The sequence below is a fragment of the Bubalus bubalis genome, chromosome 7 (assembly GCF_019923935.1).
Source record: "Bubalus bubalis isolate 160015118507 breed Murrah chromosome 7, NDDB_SH_1, whole genome shotgun sequence".
Taxonomy (NCBI): domain Eukaryota; kingdom Metazoa; phylum Chordata; class Mammalia; order Artiodactyla; family Bovidae; genus Bubalus; species Bubalus bubalis.
The window spans coordinates 50,096,821-50,117,081 of NC_059163.1; the positions used below are offsets into that span (position 1 = coordinate 50,096,821).

The 20,261-nt window shown below is 35.7% G+C and overlaps 1 protein-coding gene across 8 annotated transcripts in view; it reads left to right on the forward strand.

Moving 5' to 3' along the window:
* Positions 1-20,261, forward strand: part of FRYL (FRY like transcription coactivator) — a 264,481-nt gene that overhangs the window by 180,634 nt on the left and 63,586 nt on the right. For all 8 annotated transcript variants that reach the window (XM_044945882.2, XM_025290069.3, XM_025290064.3 and 5 more), the window contains 12 exons: positions 2,875-3,112; positions 3,966-4,151; positions 4,420-4,506; positions 6,421-6,689; positions 8,952-9,147; positions 9,922-10,046; positions 11,982-12,039; positions 14,317-14,408; positions 16,494-16,666; positions 18,041-18,201; positions 18,749-18,859; positions 19,908-20,062. In XM_044945882.2, coding sequence (XP_044801817.1) covers positions 2,875-3,112; positions 3,966-4,151; positions 4,420-4,506; positions 6,421-6,689; positions 8,952-9,147; positions 9,922-10,046; positions 11,982-12,039; positions 14,317-14,408; positions 16,494-16,666; positions 18,041-18,201; positions 18,749-18,859; positions 19,908-20,062 — 1,851 coding nt within the window. The remainder of the gene's footprint in view (positions 1-2,874; positions 3,113-3,965; positions 4,152-4,419; positions 4,507-6,420; positions 6,690-8,951; positions 9,148-9,921; positions 10,047-11,981; positions 12,040-14,316; positions 14,409-16,493; positions 16,667-18,040; positions 18,202-18,748; positions 18,860-19,907; positions 20,063-20,261) is intronic.

Consider the following 20,261-nt stretch of genomic DNA (forward strand, 5'->3'; position numbering starts at 1 on the left):
CCCCTTACTATTATCACTAAAAAAAAGTAGTGATAAAGACATTTTTAATCTGTGGATAACTCTCTAAACTCCCATTTTGTCTTTTGTTTTGTTAACACATTCTCCTTACTCATCTTTCAACTTTTAAAATTCTTCTGGGTTCCCCTATAAATCCTATTTTTAAATTCCTTGCCTTTCCATCTAGTATTTATTATTTCTTGGGATTTATAGAACATGTTCTGTTAATATATGAACATTATCAGTGTGTGATGACACTCACTAGGCAATTAATTATTGTGTTAACTCCTATAGTCCTTTCTTTAGCACCTAAGGTGGTGACCAGGTCTCATTTTCACTTTTTGTCTCTTATTGCAGAGCCCATAGAGTTCAAGTTTTTATCTCTTTCCTCACTAGGCTCTATAAAAAGAGTAATTAATATGACATCCAAACTTAAATACCAGTTCCTGGAAGTAATTCTAAGTTGAGGTGATGGCCTTTTGAAAAACTGCTTTGCTGATACAGTTGGGGATTCTCTTTAAATAAGGGGTCAGCAGACTTTTTTCTTAAAAGACAAGATAGTGACTGTTTTAAGTGTGTGAGTCACGTGGTCTCTGTCACAGCTGTTCATCTCTGCCATTGTAGTGAAGAAGCAGCCACCTGTTAAGGAGCCTGGCTGGATTTGGCCCTTGAGCCATATTTGCTGGCCCTACCCTAATGGAAAACCAAGCACAAAGACTATTAATGGAGCAGTGATATCTTACCATATTCAAAGATGGTTACTGCTTGCTGAACTCTTATTACTAAGCCTTAAGTTAAATTCACAATGAATAAACAGTTAATAGACTGCTCTAGCAGCCTTTCCCACCTCCTTGGTCACGGAGCATTTCAAACACCCATATACTACCCAACCTCAGCTCTTAAGGGTTGCAGTAGGAGACTGAATGGTATTGGATGAGGAGGAGAAGAAAGAGGTGACTTTGAAACTTGGCACCATGAGATAAAGTCATCCCTTCCCACTGTGTCTCTTAACTCTTGCTATAAATTAGATTATTTATAATATTTATAATATTTTATAATTTATAATATTTATAAAATTTATAATATTATTCCTTGAGAACACAGTAAACAACTGACATTCACTTCTGCTCTTACTCCTCCCACCTCAATTGAGTTCACCATTTTGTGGATGGTAGTCCATATTCCCCACCAAAGTGAAGTTGCATCCGCAAGGGGCAGGGGTGGAGGAGCCGAGTAAAGAAGCAAACATCTAGCCAGTGGTTGATAGGTTGCTTTGCTATTGACTTTGCTTCCTTCCCCTGTGATACTTAATTTATTTTGGCAGAAAGAAAGATCCCAGTGTCTGCTTCTTTTGTCCCTAGCTCCTATCATTTGGAATTGTGATGGCTAAATCTTATTTACTTAGAATAAAGCAAGCAAACAAACAAAGCAAAAATACACTGTAAGTTTGCAGACCTGTCTGCTGTCTCCAGGGAAGGGTCAATAGTTCTTCTGCCATAAATGAGTCAGGCTCCTTTCTCTGCATGGATATATCCCGAGTCACACAGAGAGGTGTACGTTCATGGATTTAAGGAATGTTGAACTACCTTTATAGCCAGCAGCATGGAGTTGGTCACTCTCCCTTCCCACAGTCTCTCCTTTGGCGCCACTATCAGAGACACAACACTGGGTTGGGACCCTTGATCTGACCCTGTGTGGTATTTCCAATGTGCTCCTGTAACTGCTGCTGCTTCATGGCTCACTTCCGGGTCTTTGTATTAAACAACTGTAATACATTTTCTCCACAGTCTCAATGTCAGTTGAAGGTTAGCTTAGTGAAGACCAGAACTGAGTTCAGCAGGGTGAAGACTGATATCACACAGCGTCCTTCCTCTGTCATTGAGAATAACTCCATCTTTTCAGCTGCCCAAGCATGTAACTGTGGCATATTTTTAAATATCACCTACTTATATTTATTCATTCAGGCTGTTTCTAACTCTGATACATGTGTCTTGATGGTCAATCATGTAAATAATTCTCTGTAGCCCCAAACAGAAACTCTTACTCATATAGCATTAAATATTAGTAGTTTCATTGCTGCAGCTATCTTTTATGATTTTCTTGTTTATCATTCTCTTTTTTAAGTCCTATCAAAATCCTTTAACTAATATTACATTCCTGTCCTCATATCTTATTGATGTCTTTAAAAGGTAACTATATATAGCCTCTCCTATAATTTACTTAACATAAATTCTTTTGAAGACTTCATGTGTTACTCTTTTTTTTTTCATCTTCTTTCTAGGTATACCCCATTTATGAAGTTACAGCTTAATTCTCATTTTCATTTTCAAGAATTATTTCTGTTAAATTCATTCCGTCCTGACTTGTATTTTTTCCTTCACAATCAGCCGTCTTATGTTTAACTGTAAGCTCAGCAGCATGAAAGGAGCAACAGAGATAAACTGTGTCCTTTCCAGTGGTAGTATAAGACTGAATCAGTGTGAGCTAGTACTAAGGTATTATATAATTCAGCATAAATTTGATTGATTATAGAATAATATATGGCATTTTAAGGATTAAAGAATTTTTTAAATGTAATTCTGGTTCTGTGTTTTCTAAAGGACATTTGTGTTATGATCAAACGTACTATTCTGAATCATCAAACTTACTATTCTGATGCCAACTGATATTAATAGATTGACATGTGAATTTAAATAAATGAATACAGATTAGCATAAGGACAAATACAGCACAAAAAGTGAACATTGGTTCCTATTTTCTTACTTCTTAAGAACCAATTGAGAGGATGTATTTTTTAAATTCTTAGTTTTAAGTTCTAGATGATAAAGCTCTTTGGAAGGTTTTTGAGGTTTGCTAATGGAATTTTGTTCTTGGTAGGCTCACAATTCATATGGATGAAGAACTTCGTGCTCTGGCTTTCAATACTCTGCAGGCACTAATGCTTGATTTTCCAGATTGGCGTGAGGATGTCCTTTCAGGATTTGTTTATTTTATTGTTCGTGAAGTGACTGATGTCCATCCCACACTTCTTGATAATGCTGTAAAGATGTTGGTACAATTAATAAATCAGTGGAAACAAGCAACCCAAATGCATAACAAAAACCAGGACTCACAGGTACCAGACTCTTTCAGAGTGTTCCTCTGTGCATGATCAGTGGCAAATGACTGGTTATGATGTTAAAACATATTGACTTCCTCAAAAATTAGAAGCTTCACTAGTTTACTTTCTTTCAAAATGTTTGTAACCCCTTAAACAGAACTTTGTTATAGTTTATATATTAAATATAGAAATTAAATTCTTCCTTTGGTAATAATTAGTTTTCAGTGAACATACAAAGTGAAGGCAATTCTAACTCACATAATAGGCTGTTTCCAATATGTTGAATGCTGGTATAATAAAAAATGTTGATAGCCTTTCAGTTATTTGGTTGTTTATCAAAGGCACCAGTGGTCCCCATTTCACATATACAGTATGTGTGCTTCTTAACTGAAAAAGGTGCTCAAATTATTGGTTTGTGAAAATGTAGAAGCCATAGAACCTTGGATATTACAGCTGGATCATCTAAGCCAACCCAGCTTCTCAATGTTTAGTGAGCCTGCACATCACCATCTCCTAGGTGATGCCACGCTGCTGGTCCAAACTTTGAGTACAAAGGATGCCATTCAATCCTTCATTTTCCATATAGAAATGTTGGACCAATAGTGATTAAGTGTCAACTCTAAAGCTGTTTATAAAGTAGCCAGAGAATGATAGAACTTAGGTACATTGTATATTCATGTGTTTTAGACTGCCAATTAAATGCTTTTTTCACTATGTGATGTGACATTTTTATAAATTAAATGTTATTTAAATTTCTTGAGCTGAGGCAGACCTGTAGCAGTCATTTTTATGATTTGCCTTTACTCTTTACTAATTGTTTTACTGGAATACATACTTTTTTTTTTTAACTTGCATTTTATTTTTCAAGCATGGTGTGGTTAATGGAGCCTCTCATCCCCCTCCTCTGGAAAGGAGCCCATATTCCAGTGTATTCCATGTGGTCGAAGGGTTTGCACTCGTCACTCTCTGTAGCAGTCGACCTGCCACCAGGAGATTAGCTGTTAGCGTCCTTAGAGAAATACGGGCTTTATTTGCACTTTTGGAAATACCTAAGGTAAATTTTAGATATTTCATTCAGCTATCTAATGAAAGTACTTAAAAAACCATCCTTTTTGTCCATCTTTGTTCCATTTCTGTTTTTACGATGCAGGTATAATTTACTTTTTAACAAGATCTTTTTGAGAGGGTCTAAGCTCACCAACCTGCCTTCTATTCCATTTGTAACAGATAGGGCTAAAGTAAATTTGTAATGTTTATCTAGGTTTGGCTGCTGTTCTTAAACATTCCTAAACTTTAATAGACACGTGATGTCTTTTTTATAGGGTGATGATGAATTAGCCATAGATGTGATGGACAGGCTGAGCCCATCCATTCTTGAGAGCTTCATTCATCTCACTGGGGCCGATCAGGTAACTATAATGATTTCATGCTATTCAGCAATGTTTTGAAACTTAAGATGTACATACATACACACCTGAGTTTCTTTTACAAATATCATGCATTAGAAAGTATTTGTGAAAATGGTAAAGTGCTTTGAAAATAAAAAATAATTTTTAAAAAGTGGCACTACTTTATGCTATGGTTAGTATTCTTGCCCACAAAAATATAAATATTTTATCTTTGTAAAATTCCAATCTTTCCAATCTAAGAAGTTTCTATTAAATCTGAAGTTGCAATCAAGTACTATTTGCTATTGATTATGGCATATAGTATTCTTGACCTGTATAATGCTGGTTAAAGGGCTATCGAAATTTTTTCTGTTGAAATTCAAAGCAAAAAAATTGCATTCTGCATCTTGCAGTAAGTGTATTTGTTTGCTTTGCCATATAAATTCAAGTGCATGGAGTAAAGATGTAATATCTTATGCCCGAGTCATATGTAATTTGGGGCTTCCCTGGTGGCTCAGTGGTAAAGAATCTGCCTGTCAATGCAGGAGATGTGGGTTTGATCCCTGGGTTTGGAAGTTCCCCTAGAGAAGGAAATAGCAACCCACTCCCATGTTCTTGCCTGGAAAATTCCATGGAAAGAGAAGCCTGGTGGGCTGCAGTCCGTGGGGTTGCAAGAGAGTCATACACAACTTAGCAGCTAAACAACAGCAATATATGTAATTTCACTCATTAAAATGAAGAAAAACACTTCGTCAACACATACATTACTAAGAAAGCTTATGCTATCTTTCTTAGTTTGATTTGGGGGAGAAAGGTCATATACCAAGTTTTCAAAACTGATATAAGAATAACTATCAAACTTTACTAATTGAAATTATTTTCTTCCTGTTTTGCAATACCTGCACAAGAGGTTTCTGTACTTTCTACATAACTCTTGACTCTTACAACTCAAAGTTACATGTAACCAAGAGAGATAATAAAATTTTAGAAGCCTAAGGTATGGTTATGAATCTGTTCAATTTAAAGAATTCTGTTTTAGATTATTAACCATGAATTGGCCAACACGAAGAGAAGTGAGTGACTCTCTTCTAGTGCCTAAAGCAGTGCCTGACTGAGAGCAGGTCCTTTGTAAATATCTGTTGAATGATCAAGTGAATCAAGCCTCTGTTCAGTTTTTAAGGCTCCATTTTTTGTTGTCTATTGAATCATAAATAATTTGCTCTGAAGTCTTTATCTCTTCAGTATAAGAGCTCTGACTATTATTGAGCAAATATTTGAGAATGTGTAGCTCTGGAGAGGAGCCCATTTTCCAGTCTGTTCCACTTATGCATACATAGTACACAATGGCTTCCCTGATGGCTCAGATGGTAAAGAATCTGCCTGCAGTGTGGAAGACCCAGGTTCGATCCCTGGGTCAGGAAGATGCCCTGAAGAAGGAAATGGCAACCCACTCCAATATTCTTGCCTGGAAAACTCCAGGGACAAAGTAGCCTGGCAGGCTACAGTCTGTGGAGTCGCACAAAGTTGGACATGACTGTGCAACTGACATTTTCACTTGTCTTGCAGTGCACATCAGCATGAAAGTTAATGGTTCATTTTTGAGTTCTCTAGCATCTTGAGTATCCTGTGAATTGCATATTCATTTAAGAATTACATACGTGGTGATTCTTAACCTTTTTGGTTTATAGATCTTTTTGAGACTAATAAAAATTATAGAAATCTATTCTAGAAAACTGCATGTGCACAAAAACCTTATATGCAATTTCAGGAATTCTCTACCTCCTTAAAGGTATCTCGGACTTCATATTATCCCTGTTTAAGAATCTCTGTTCTAGAAACTACCAGTAGACCACTTTCATAATTTAAAGCAATATATATGGTAAAACTTACAAAAGTTGTTGAAATGTGCAATAATGAATTTTTTTCTCTGCTTAGACTACTTTGCTGTACTGCCCAAGCTCAATAGATTTACAGACATTAGCAGAGTGGAACTCCTCTCCCATTAGCCACCAGTTTGATGTGATCAGTCCATCACACATATGGATATTTGCACATGTGACCCAAGGCCAAGACCCATGGATTATAAGTCTCTCCAGTTTTTTAAAGCAAGAAAACCTTCCAAAACACTGCCCTACAGCTGTGAGCTATGCTTGGATGTTTGCCTACACAAGGCTTCAGTTGTTATCCCCACAAGTTGATATAAAGTAAGTGATTTTCCTAGTGTAAATTTTACAGTATATAGGCTGTCAGCCTTCACAACACATGCACTTGAAAAATTCTATAAATTGGAAATCCCATAAACGACATTTCATAATGTACTGGTGTGTTAAGGAGGACAATGAAAGTTAAAAAGGATATAGTCATATAATCCTTTCATTCTTTTTGTATAATTTGGTCTTACAAATTATAATTGTTCATTTACTTATCACACTGATGGGTACATACTTTGTGTTCAATGAATGAATGAATGAGGAGAGAGTCTGAAGATGAATATGGATGTGGGTATAGATAAGTTTGTAGATACAGGGTGGGAAGTGAAGGGAAACAAGTTCAGTGAGTTTCTGAGCATAATAGTAAAGAGTTAAGGGTAACTGACAGTGTGACAGAGAGTTGACCATTGCTTTATAAACTGCAGATTATAAAGCCTTAAATTGCAAAGAAAATTTGTTTGAAAAAGCATATATACATTTTTTGGTTTTGTTTTTACTGTTTATATATATGTATACATATATGTTAATTATATATTGATACAGATTCTCAGGTATTGTTTATTGGATGCCATTTTTTTTTAATGAAGATTGACACTTGCCACCTTGTATAACATTTATGAATGTATTTAGTCTCCTTTATTTTACCATATTTTAAATGGTAAAATACCTCTCCTACCACCTAAAATACGCTCTTCTACCACCATTCCCTGTATCCACTTTCTGCTCTATTTTTCTTCATCAGACTTAGCACCATTCGACACTTTTATTTCTGTGTTGTATATCTCCCCTAGCACGTATGATGGTGGTGATTTTTTTAAGCAGGTTTTTGTTTTTGTTATTTTACTGCCATCACAGTGCTCTGAAACTTTTATAAGATACTGAGAAACTATCAATGAATCAATGGCATGGTATGTATTGTTTATCTTAATAGATTATAAGCCTACTGAAGGTGAGGACTAAAACTTAGTATTTTTCCTGTTTTGTTTTGCTCTCAGTCATTAATCCCAACAGAATTTTCCATTTTGGGGAAGATTTATGGAATTGTTCCAAAATATTTTAGTGGTCTAATCTCTCAAGACAGAAATTTGATAGAAGCTTTAAAAATGTAGATATTCTTTGACTCTGCAATTCCAGTTTCAGGAATTTACCCGAGAAAATAATTAAACATGTATTATAATGAAGCATATATTCAAATGTTTAATATTGTGTATAATAGGGAACAATTACTGTTAGCTTAAATATCCAACAGTGAAAGTGTGGCTCTATAAATCATAATAATCTCTATGATATAACATGGTCATCAAAAATGAGGTCATGGAAGTATATTTATTTACATGAAGGATGTTTCAACATATATGTTAAGTATAAAGAGCAAGTACAAAACAAATGAAATAATATTATTCACTTTTTATAAGCTAAAAGAGATATATTATACCTTTATACATGTGTCTGAATTGAAGATGTGTAGAAGAATATATGGAGACGGCAATGGCACCCCACTCCAGTACTCTTGCCTGGAAAATCCCATGGTCGGAGAAGCCTGGTAGGCTGCAGTCCATGGGGTCGCTAAGAGTCAGACATGACCAAGCGACTTCACTTTCACTTTTCACTTTCATGCACTGGAGAAGGAAATGGCAACCCACTCCAATGTTCTTGCCTGGAGAATCCCAGGGACGGGGGAGCCTGGTGGGCTTCTGTCTATGGAGTCGCACAGAGTCAGACACGACTGAAGCGACTTAGCAGCAGCAGCAGCAGCAGAAGAATATATAGAGCTTGTTTTGGTGTGGGATTAATGGTGATTTTCATTTTGTTTTCACTTTTTTTCCTCTGCATTGAGTATACATAATGTTATAAAATGTGACCTAATAAAATATTAACTGTACCCACAGAAATAATAGATTATGTTAAAATGATCCTATAATGTTTTAACTTTCAATCTTGTATTTTACTCATTATATCTTATTCTACAGAGATTCAGTAGTAGTAATAAATACTTTATGCTAACCATCTCCCCTAAATTGGTAGAAATTTAGCTTTAGTTGGACTTCCCTGGTAACTTAGATGGTAAAGAATCTGCCTGCAATGCAGGAGACCCGAGTTCGATCCCTGGGCCGGGAAGATCCCCTAGAGAAGGGAATGGCCACCCACTCCAGGATTCTTGCCCGGAGAACTCCATGGACAGAGGAGCTTTTGTTTAAAAGAAACTTTTAAAAACACATGTTATTTACATCTACCTGTTTTTCTTCTTTTTCTCAGTAGCCCCATCAATGCTAAGAAAGTAAATACTACCACAAGCAGTGACTCATACATTGGCCTGTGGAGAAACTACCTGCTTCTTTGCTGCAGTGCAGCGGCCTCCACAGCATCCTCAACATCTGCGGGTTCTGTGAGGTGTTCTCCGCCTGAGACGCTGGCGTCCACCCCTGATAGTGGCTACGGCATTGACTCTAAAGTAAGTTGTTTAGTTCTGTCATTGAATCCAAATGACAGCATAAAAGGAATGTTTTAAAATTTCTTTTTCAGGACAATAAAGTAACTTGATTGAAAAATGTATAAGTTACATGGACTAATACTGAAAATGGTTCAAGAAATCCCCGTTACTATTGGGTTGGCCCAAAAGTTCCTTCAGGTTGTCCATAGCAGCGTATGAAACCCAAACGACCTTTTTGGCCAACCCAATATTTTAATGGATGCTTAGTTGGAACCAATAATATATAAACTTTTTCTTTTAGAATTTCCCTAAATTATGTAGTGGGACAAATAACTTGATAAGAACAGTGATATAAAAAAAAAAAAAGAACAGTGATATGGTCTCCATGATATGAAATAAAATATTATCAAATGGTTGAAGGAAATTGATAAAACTTAATACTGGGTATTTAACTTTAACACTGATGATTCTTTTAGAAGTAGTTTTTTGTTTTTACTTATTTTTACAGGTCAAAAGAAATAGGCTAAGGGAGGGAGTCAGCCTGTATTACATGATAGTGAGTGTCTGTAAGAAATTAAGAGGCCTGCAAATCCCACTTCTGTTAACCAATTTGTAGTGAGCAAATTCACAGTGACCCTTTTAAGATTATGTACGTTAGAGGTGAATTCTGAAGCGCTGTTTATTCTGAAATGTTGTTATTCCCTTGTCTGTGACCAAATATTGTTGAAATGTCATATTACTTATTTGAATGTACTATCATTAGTGGCTACTATAAATATAATATCTTTTTTTCAGATTATTGGCATCCCATCCCCTTCATCCTTGTTTAAGCACATAGTTCCAATGATGCGCTCTGAGAGCATGGAAATCACTGAATCCCTTGTTCTAGGTCTTGGCAGGACCAACCCAGGAGCATTTAGGTAATTATCTTTATATATTTCTTTTTTTTTTTTTTTTTTTTTAGATGCTACAAAATCTTTATATGTTTCTATATGTAGTAGAATAGTAAATGTGGCTACTTTTTGAGAAGGCAAGGTAGCATACTTATCCAGATAGTTTCATATCAATCCTGACTTTTACCAGCTAGCTAGCCATTTAACATTTAGCAGGTCCTTTAATTTATCTGCACCTTTATTTTCTATTTTCTTCAAAGAATGATTATGAAAATCATATATTATACATAAACATGTTCTAGAGATTATAAAATGCCATGTAAAGGTATAATATTTACCTTCCTGTCTTACATAGTGATTCTGATGCTTAAAAATAGTTTTTCTCCTTCTTGTTCAAGAGAGTGACTATTTTTAAAAGAATTATTTATGTACATATTTTATATCATTCTTGATGTTTTTCACAATCATAAAGCAAATTCTTCGTTTTGCCTGAGTTTCTTCTTTGTTATTGCTGACTAGATCCTGAATTTTAAAAAAATATTTATTTATTTATGGCTGTGCTGGGTCTTCCTTGCTTTGTGCAAGTTTTCTTTAGTTGCGGCGAGCGTGGGCTGCTCTTTGCCTAGTGTCAGCTTCTAATTGCCATGGCTTCTCTCGTTGAGGAGCACAGGCTCTAGCATGTGCAGGCTTCATTGTTGCAGAACGTGGGCTCAGCAGTTGCAGCATGCAGGTTCTAGAGTGCTCACAGTTCAGTAGTTTTGGAGCATGGGCTTAGTTGCTCCATGGCATGTGGAATCTTCCTCGACCAGGGATCGAACCTGTGTCTTTTGCATTGGCAGGCAGATTCTTATCCACCGTGCCACCAGGGAAGTTCTGGATCCTGAATTTTTTCTTTTGAGGTTGTCCTCTATTGATATGGTGTAATGGTTGATGTTTTGTCTCCAAGGTAACATATACAACAGAGAATAGGTTAATAAATCATATATGTAGGTCTGGATAGCATTCATTATAAATGAAGTGTTAGAAGATTATTTTATGACAAGTAAATATACTGTTGTGCTAATAGAAAACAATGAGGTACAAAAATTATCTCAGTTTCACAAATCCGCATAAATAGAAACAATTCTGAAGCAGATACTTTGAATGTCTGCAGTAGTTTCTATAGACAATGAAATTGCGGATGGATTTTATTTTCTTCTTTTTTTTTGTATTTTCCCAATTTTCTACAGTGAGTACATTTACAATTTAAAATCAGAATATAAGCAAAAAAAGATTATTTTCATGAAGTTCATACCTTTTGATTGATAATTTCATTTGTAAGGACTAATCCTATTGAGATAATCAGAATTGAAGTCAAAGATTAATATATAAAGGTATTCACTGGACATTATTTGTTTTAATAGATAAAATTTAATGAGTCAGTAATAAATGAAAATGGTTAGGAAATTTTTCATATTTAACCCAATACTAGAGTATTATAATTAATGGCATGTGAAAGTGCTTATACTAGTGTTAATTAAAGATAAAAGGATACTATTTTATGTATGTTAGAGTTTCAACTATGTAAACTATATATGGGTTGTAAATGATTGAACAGGTATTTATCTCTACAAATTAGAATAAGTGGCCTATGCCATTTTTTTTCTGTTTTTCAAATATTCTACAGAGTGTGTGTGTTATTTCACAATCAAAACAAAACAGAGACTTCCTGGCGGTCCAGTGGTTAGGACTGCATGCTTTCACTGCCAAGGACCCAGGTTTGATCCCTGGTCGGGGAACTATGATTCCATTAAGCCATGTAGTATGACCAAAAAAAACACACAATAAAAATTGTGTTTAAAACAGTAAGATTAGGGTTAACATTTGTCAGGTTATATCATTATATTAATATTTACATATTTCTTCAGGTCGGATTATATGTTTGGCTATTAATTGAAAGAATGTATATTATTTTTCTTCTAGGGAACTAATAGAGGAATTACATCCCATAATTAAAGAAGCACTTGAACGAAGGCCAGAGGTAAACTGTATTTTTATTTCATTAAATATTTATTTGGCAAACACTGAAAATTGGCTTCTATATTCTATATAGTATAACAAAATTTAGAAATTCAGAAGTAAATAAGTCTAGTGCCATTTTCAACATTTTTAAAACATGTGGAAACCACTACCATCCCCAGTCCCCAGGAGGTCTTACTCAGAAACCCATTCTGTAATACAGATGTTAAATTTTCTCTGCCTGAAGTTAGGGTGGGTAGAGTCTGGATGAGAGTCCACTGATCTCTGTAAACGACCAGATAGTTATCTTCATCTTTGTAGGTCATCCTGTCTCTGTTGCAGCAGCTCAGGTTTGCTGCCTAGACGGCTAAATAGGTGGGTGTGGCTGTATTACAGTTACAGGCAGCAATGAGCTGGACCTGGTCTGAGGGCTGTATTCTGCCAACCCCAGGTCTAGAACCCCACATCTACACGTCAGGTTCTGAGCTACGTTTAGAAATCACAGTCCTTGTGGAACAGATGATGTATAATCTATAATTACAACAATGTATTATGCACACAAATCAAGTAACAGGTAAAGGGTTATATGAGCTACAGAGAAGAAAGCCTTTGGTTCTGCCTGTGGAGTAAGAGAAAGCTTTTTAGTTGAGGTAGTGACATTTGAGCTGAATTTCTGAAGCATATTTCCCCAGTAGACAAGCAAGGGAAAGACATTCTAGGTAGAGGGAACAGCGTTTGCAAACTTTACTTTCAAAAAATGTGGACATTGCACGTTTTTCTTTGTAATTATGGGGAAAGTGATGGAATGTGAGGCTGGAAAGCAAGAAAGGAACTATGACGTGAAAGGATAAAGCCCCTGGTTTCAGCTTTATCCAATAGACCAGTGGTCCCCAAATGGCAGTAGAATCTGAGCATTAGCCAGAGAGCTTGCAAAAAATTATAGATTCCCGGGCCTAGCCTATTCAATGAGAATCCCTGGAGTAGAGCCCAGAAATCTATTTTCTTAAGCACCTTAGATGAGTCTGATGTAGAACACTGAATTAGAATCACTGCTATTAACGATGGCAATCCTCTGAGGAATTTTAACAAGAGGGGAAGATGATAGTAGCTACTTTGTATGGGGACCTTATGACAGCATCTGTAATTCGTCACTTCCTTTTTTTCTAATTCAGCCCTGTGGAGTAGTGATAATTCTCCATTTTGTAATTGATTAGATTTTTGCTTCAAAATAATATGTTGGTTACAGTGCAAGTGGAATTGGAAATAAAATTAAGTGGCAGTATGTATACTAATCAATTTCAGGACAAAAAGTCATCATAGCAAGGAAATAGATATGCACAGTGGTGTGTCTGAATGTGCACTATATTTTGAGAGCATTAGACTCACAGTCTTTCTATGAACACAGAATGAAAGCAAATCAACTAAAACTGCAGAAATCCTCAAGCACTGTTAAGAAACCATTTCATTCAGTATGAATTGCAGCAAACTTGATAAGAGCTCAGAGAAGCAGTAAATTTAATGATCTGGTTATCCACAGCTGGCCTGTTTTGGAAGGCAGAAAACTGGGTTGTAGACAAGAAAGTGAAAGACTAATTCTTAATAGTCTGTATTACATCATGAATGAAATGATGAGCTCAAGAAGAAAGTGATACAGGAGATTAATTATAGCTTACCATTACATTGGTTCCTGTTAGAAGCAGAATCAAGTTGAGATGTTACGACTATTATTCTAGGCATTAATGCTTTGGTCTTAGTAGGACAGACATATTTATTCACACCATAATGATCAAAGGAATTTCTTTTTGTTTGTATTTTTGTGTGTCAGAATTAACTGATAAGTGAAAAATCATGGTATGAGTGAAATCTGTGGGGTTTCTTTAGTCCCCTTTGTGATGTTTTCCCTCCCCTTCTGTCATATTATTGGGAGCATCTTAGGGATTCTTTATCATGCAAAGGGAATAGTTTACTGTTTCAGTTCCTCTAAAGTTGTCAGATTAGCAAATCTGACCTAAAAGTAACCAAAAGTAACTGTGGACTTAATTCTATTTCTCCCTTCATAAATTTATTACTATATAAAATGTCATTTGATTTTATTTGTCTTGTTAATTTCAAATTAATCCACACATACCTTTTTGATGTAGTAGCCCCTAGACTGTCTGACATCTACCTTGCAGAAGCAAACTAACAAGCCTCCAAACTCTTAAGGCATTCCCAGTATTCCTTCTAAGTTACACCAGCAAATTTTCTGTCAACTTACTTAAAGGACTTTTAATTAGTATCTTTGTTATCTTTGGAATAGAATATGAAGCGGCGCAGGCGTCGAGATATTTTACGAGTACAACTGGTACGAATATTTGAACTGCTGGCAGATGCTGGTGTCATTAGTCACAGGTAGGTATTGGATTTTGATTTTTAAAGCCTGTAATTTATTAGGGAACATAATTTTTTTTTCTCTTAGGAAATATATAAAAACCGAAAAGTACCTTTGTAACAACAAAAAATGTGCACCACTATAAATATTACTTACTAAAGATGTATCTAATACATTAGCCCATGGCTAAAAAATATATTGAATCACTACCACTCGTACAGATTGCTTCAGATAAAGGTTGAGTGGAATGTCCTTATGATTTTAATATTTCTTGAGATCTAGTAATCTAGGCAGTAGACAGCAACCTTTTTTTTTTCCAGGGATGGGTGTCTGTTTTAACTATGTCTTACCTTATTGAATATCTATTTTTTCTAGAGTTGTAAAAATCATGTTATTTAAAGGCTACATGAAAGTTTAGCCTTTCATGTAGGCTAAAAAACTTGGCAAATTTACTTCAATCAACTGTTAATCTATTGTGCTTAGAGCAATTATGAAATCCAAAAACATAATTTCTATTTCCATTCTTTACAAATAAAAAACATAAAACCTAAAATTATTGTTGACCCTAAGGCCAGCGCCTTGAGGAAAATTCCATCAGCTTTATGTAGAGAAATAACTGTTTCCCTAGAAACATAATGGTGTTGCCTGACCATTGAAGGAGGGAAAAAAATGAATCTGACCATTTCCAGAAAAGATCCTGAGGAAAAAAATATTAATAAGCAAGTATAGTGTTTATTGTTACTTTACCATTTATCCTGATCATTTATTTCTGAGTGCACCTAACACCTTTCATATTGATTGTTTTTCACAAGTGCTTTCAAAATATAGTTTTATCAAAGAGAATCTAAACCATTGATTTACTATTATAGTAAATGAAAAGCAAATGAAAGAAAAAAGAAGCGTCATTCTTTTTTTTTTCCTTTGTTGCTTCACAAAAATAAAACAATGGAAGTTAGCCAAAATGAATTTGACACTTGCTGAACCTGATGCAAAAAATTAACCTAAAATACATCTAAATCTTTTTTCTTTTTTTATTGCTTTTATTGTAATGTTAATAACGCAGTTGCATGTTTTATTTTTGGATTTGTCTTTTTTTTTTTTTTTTTTTTTGCCCCAAGAGAAATCAAAATAAAGTGAACACTATTATGGACATTGTTTTTTTTTCCTCGCTTAAGGAAAAAAAGATGAATTCTGGAATGGCCAGGAGGCAGGGCTCTTCGGTTTGTTCAATCAGTTGATCCTCTGTGCCTGGTGCATAGTAGGTACTCAGTTATTCTGAGTCAGCTTACAATCTACCATGTTGGTTTCCAGGCACTGTGAAGTGTTGACCCAGAGTTTAAAAACACTCACTTAAGGAATAAAGGAGAGTTTCATCATGAATACCTTCAACATATTTTTATAGTCATAGACTGATATTTTTAATATGCTGTACAATCACTGTGGTTCCTTACTCTTATTTTCATGGCTTTAGGATGTTTATAAAAAAACTATTTGCAGCTATTGAAAGAGCAGTTTTACTTTTGGAATCATAAACTTTAGAGGTATTTTCAAATAAATATAACAAGGAAAAGTTAACTAAATTACTATCGGTAAAATACTCTCAAGTACCACCTACTGGTCACATACTTACTAACTGATGGAACAAGACTGGAATCCAGGATGTGGGACTCTTTCACCAGTGACCTCCTTGCAGTCAGTGGACTCTAGACTCAGAATCCTGGCCTCAAAGAGAATCTTCCTGTAGAGATTCCTGAAGAAACTTCCAAGGTCTAAAATAGAAGATTAAAAAACCAACAGTCTTACTTGAATTCTCTTAAATGTTTGTATCCCCAGTAATAGCAGTAATTTTTGCTGAGAATAGGTACCTGATGGGTATTTGATTGATTATGCTAAAGGCATAATATGTCTATGTAGGACAACTGTGTAAGTGCACACAATTAGTCTTTCTTCTTTCTACCTTCTAAACTGATCCTTCCTGTTCCTGTTGTGTCTCCTTATAATTTTATTTTGAAAAGCCATATATTTTGATGGAGAGAATAATGTTGACTTAAATTATAGTTTAAAATCATGTTTTCCTTAACATGAATTTTCTTCCATATTTTCAGTGCAAGTGGTGGCCTTGATACGGAAACACATTTCCTCAACAACACTCTATTGGAATATGTAGATTTAACTAGACAACTCCTGGAAGCAGAAAATGAAAAAGATTCTGACACACTGAAGGATATACGATGCCATTTTAGTGCCTTAGTGGCGAATATCATTCAGAACGTTCCAGGTATGATTTTTAGTTCCTCAAACCCATAAATGAATATTAAGAGACTATCATAATTTTTCTCTCCCTGAGGAATGGTGATCTAAGTTGATAAGCAACTTGTAAACATTTGAAAAATATGTCGGGGTAACTTTTGGAACTTGAGAGGTAAATGATGCTCTATAGAGGAAAAGAGCATGGTTTCCTCTACATTGTCTGATCTGAAGCTCACTAATGTAAAGATATGATTTAATCCATTACTCAGCACTTGTCTACAACTTCTACTTTGGTTCATTATGATACTGTTGAGTTTCTTCAACAAGGATTGCTGCAGAGAGCTTGTTTATTTTAAGTGGAAAGATTCCTTGGAGATCACCTAAGAAAGAAAGAAAGTGAAAGTGAAGTCGCTCAGTCGTGTCCAACTCTTTGCTTCCCCGTGGACTGTAGCCCACCAGGCTCCTCTGTCCATGGGATTCTCCAGGCAAAGAATACTGGAGTGGGTTGCCACTTCCTTCTCCAGGGGATCTTCCCAACCCAGGGATCAAACCCAGGTCTCCCGCATTGCAGGCAGATGCTTTATCCTCTGAGCCACCAGTGAAGGGTTATCACCTAACGGGAGATCACCTAAACCAGCAGCAAAAGGCAGCAGAGTGGGTTTTGACTCCAGACCTCACACTTTACTGCAAGTAGATCAGCTCCCTTGTTGTGTGTTATGTATCAATATATCAAGATTCCATGTAATGATTGTTGTATAGCTGAAAACGGTATATATAGTCCAAAGCCCTTTCTTTCTGGTTAATCATGATCCAGAAGTATGTTGTGTTAATGTTTTGGCCAAGGTTAACACATAGCCAGCAACAACCCAGGGAGAGGCAGGGTCCTGATGCTCAGCTCTGTCAGCCTTCAGTAGCATTGTGACTGCCATGCACTTCTACTTGGCAAGATGCTATATTTCACACAACACTGCATCTCACTTAACATGATAATGTACACTCCAGCTCTGTTCCTGTGATATGCATATATGTAAATAATTTCTGTTACTGTGGAGGTTGGGAGTAGGTTAAAATGAAAACTTTTGCTTTCTTTTTATATAATATTATGTATCCAGTAACAATCCTGGTGGCTCAGACGGTAAAGAATCTGCCTGCAATGCGGGAGACCTGGGTTCAATCCCTGGATCAGGAAGATCCCCTGAAGGGAATGGTAACCCACTCCAGTCTTCTTGCCTGGAGAATCCCATGGACAGAGGAGCCTGGTGGGCTACAGTCCATGGGGTTGCAAAGAGTCAGACACGACTGAGCGACTAACATCACCACCATCCAATAACAAATAAATTGATGTGCATATTAAGGGAAGAAGAAATGGAAATAATTTTTTCCGCCTATTTTTCACTTACAGTGCACCAGAGAAGAAGTATTTTTCCTCAACAGAGCCTCCGTCACAGTCTGTTTATGCTGTTCAGTCACTGGGCAGGTCCTTTTAGCATCATGTTTACACCCTTGGACAGATACAGTGACAGAAATATGCAAATTAACAGACATCAGTACTGTGCACTGAAGGTATTTACCTAAAAGTCTGACTTCTTTTTTCTTAGGTTAAGAGTGGACTTAAATTTTTTTCTCTCTCAGTGCCTGGTGTTATAAAAAGGATCAGGATTTCTTCAGAGTACCTAAGAGTACTAGAATATATATTTGCCTGCTGTATTCAAACACTTATACAGGAAGTTTATTTAAATGCATAAAATGTAATGTAGAAATATTCCAGAATCTATGAAAACTGGAAGCCATATTCTTAAAGAATTGAGGATTGCCTCAAAAAAATACTTAGTTTTTTTCTTACTTAAGTACTTTCTCTTGATCTTTTTTTTCCCTTCACCTCCAGTACTGTTCAAACTGCATGTCTAATGTAGTATCATGATATTTATGTACTGCTCATAGTAAATTTCTTCGTTTCAAAAGTTACTATTATGCTTTTCTTTGTAAACAAAAAAATCAAAGATATTGTGGCTACATAAGCATGAGTAAAATATCCTGCCTCTTCTCATTAAGCAACCAACATGTAACCTCTGAAATGTTTTAAATGTAATTCTAATATTATTGTTTGAAGGCTATGTCTGCTGTACTCTGTTGTGGCCCTGTTGCAGATAATGTAGGACTTTCATCAGATGGCTATTTGTACAAATGGTTGGATAACATTTTGGACTCTCTGGACAAAAAGGTAATTATGACAGTTCCCTTAAAATTCTGTAGTAAATTACCACTGCGTTGCATTATTTGGGGGGCTTCCCAGGTGGCACTAGGGGTAAATTATCTGCCTGTCGGTGCAGAAGACGTAAGAGATGCAGGTTCCATCTCTGGGTTGGGAAGACCCCTTGGAGTAGGAGATGGCAACCCACTCCAGTATTCTTGCCTAGGAAATTTCATAAACAGAGGAGCCTGGGCGGCTACCATTCATGTGGTCTTAGAGAGTTGGATATGACTGAGCGCGCACGCACACACATCGCATTATTTAGAGTTATTGTATGACTCACTGAATATGTCTTTTTGAAATAAGATGGGTTAGAATTATGGGCCCAAAACATATTAGGTAAAACTAAATAGCATACCATAAACTAAGAAATTTCTAATTCTTATTTAGTTCTCATTTAAATAATTTTAATTTCCCTCTTAGAGGATTAATATAGTAGTGTGTATTTATCTCACAAACGGTTTTAAATCAGTAAAAGAATATAATTGTGGGATACTTTAAGCTCCATGTAAAAAATATGCTATTTGCTCTGTTTAACTTTTTTGATGACTCTCCAATTAATCACTTTTCCCCCCTTATTACTTATACCATACAAACACAGACTTCACAGTTTAAAATAAGACTTACATTTCTTCCCCCTGGAAGAAATGTATTTTGTATTGGGCTATCAAAAATAACAATAAATTTCGACAAAAATAGCTGGGGAGGTTAATCACTCATTTTCCTGAAAGCACTTAATCACTGTTCCTATTCATCAGCCACCTCCGTGGCTCTGCTGGAAAATTGAATTGTACGACTAACAGTCTTATATAAAAAGCAGGAGACCATGTTTAATTTCTCTGTATTGGTTTTTCTGCTGGTTGAATAAAATCAGAAAGAGTTGAACTAAAGGAGACTTGAGTTTTGTGATGAAATACAATAAATATATGCTCTGTATTATTTTAATTGAAATGTAAGAGGAGTAGATAAATAATATATCCCTTTCTTTGTCCTGGGCAATTTTGTGACCTTTACTTAGGTGCATCAGTTGGGCTGTGAGGCAGTTACATTACTGCTGGAGCTGAACCCGGATCAGAGCAACCTGATGTATTGGGCGGTGGATCGCTGTTACACGGGTTCCAAGAGAGTGGCAGCTGGCTGTTTCAAAGCCATAGCTAATGTTTTCCAGAACAGGTACTCTAGATTTTGCTATCCTTCATTATTTACCATCTCTTAAAAAACAGAATGTGTCTTTTTGTACTCAGCAATATTAATAAACCAATATTTTCTTACCTTAAACTCGAACAAAATCTAACCAAATAATAATAATGATTACCATGCATCTGTTGTACCTATTGCCTTTAAAAAAAAAAAATAGTCACCTCATAGGCTT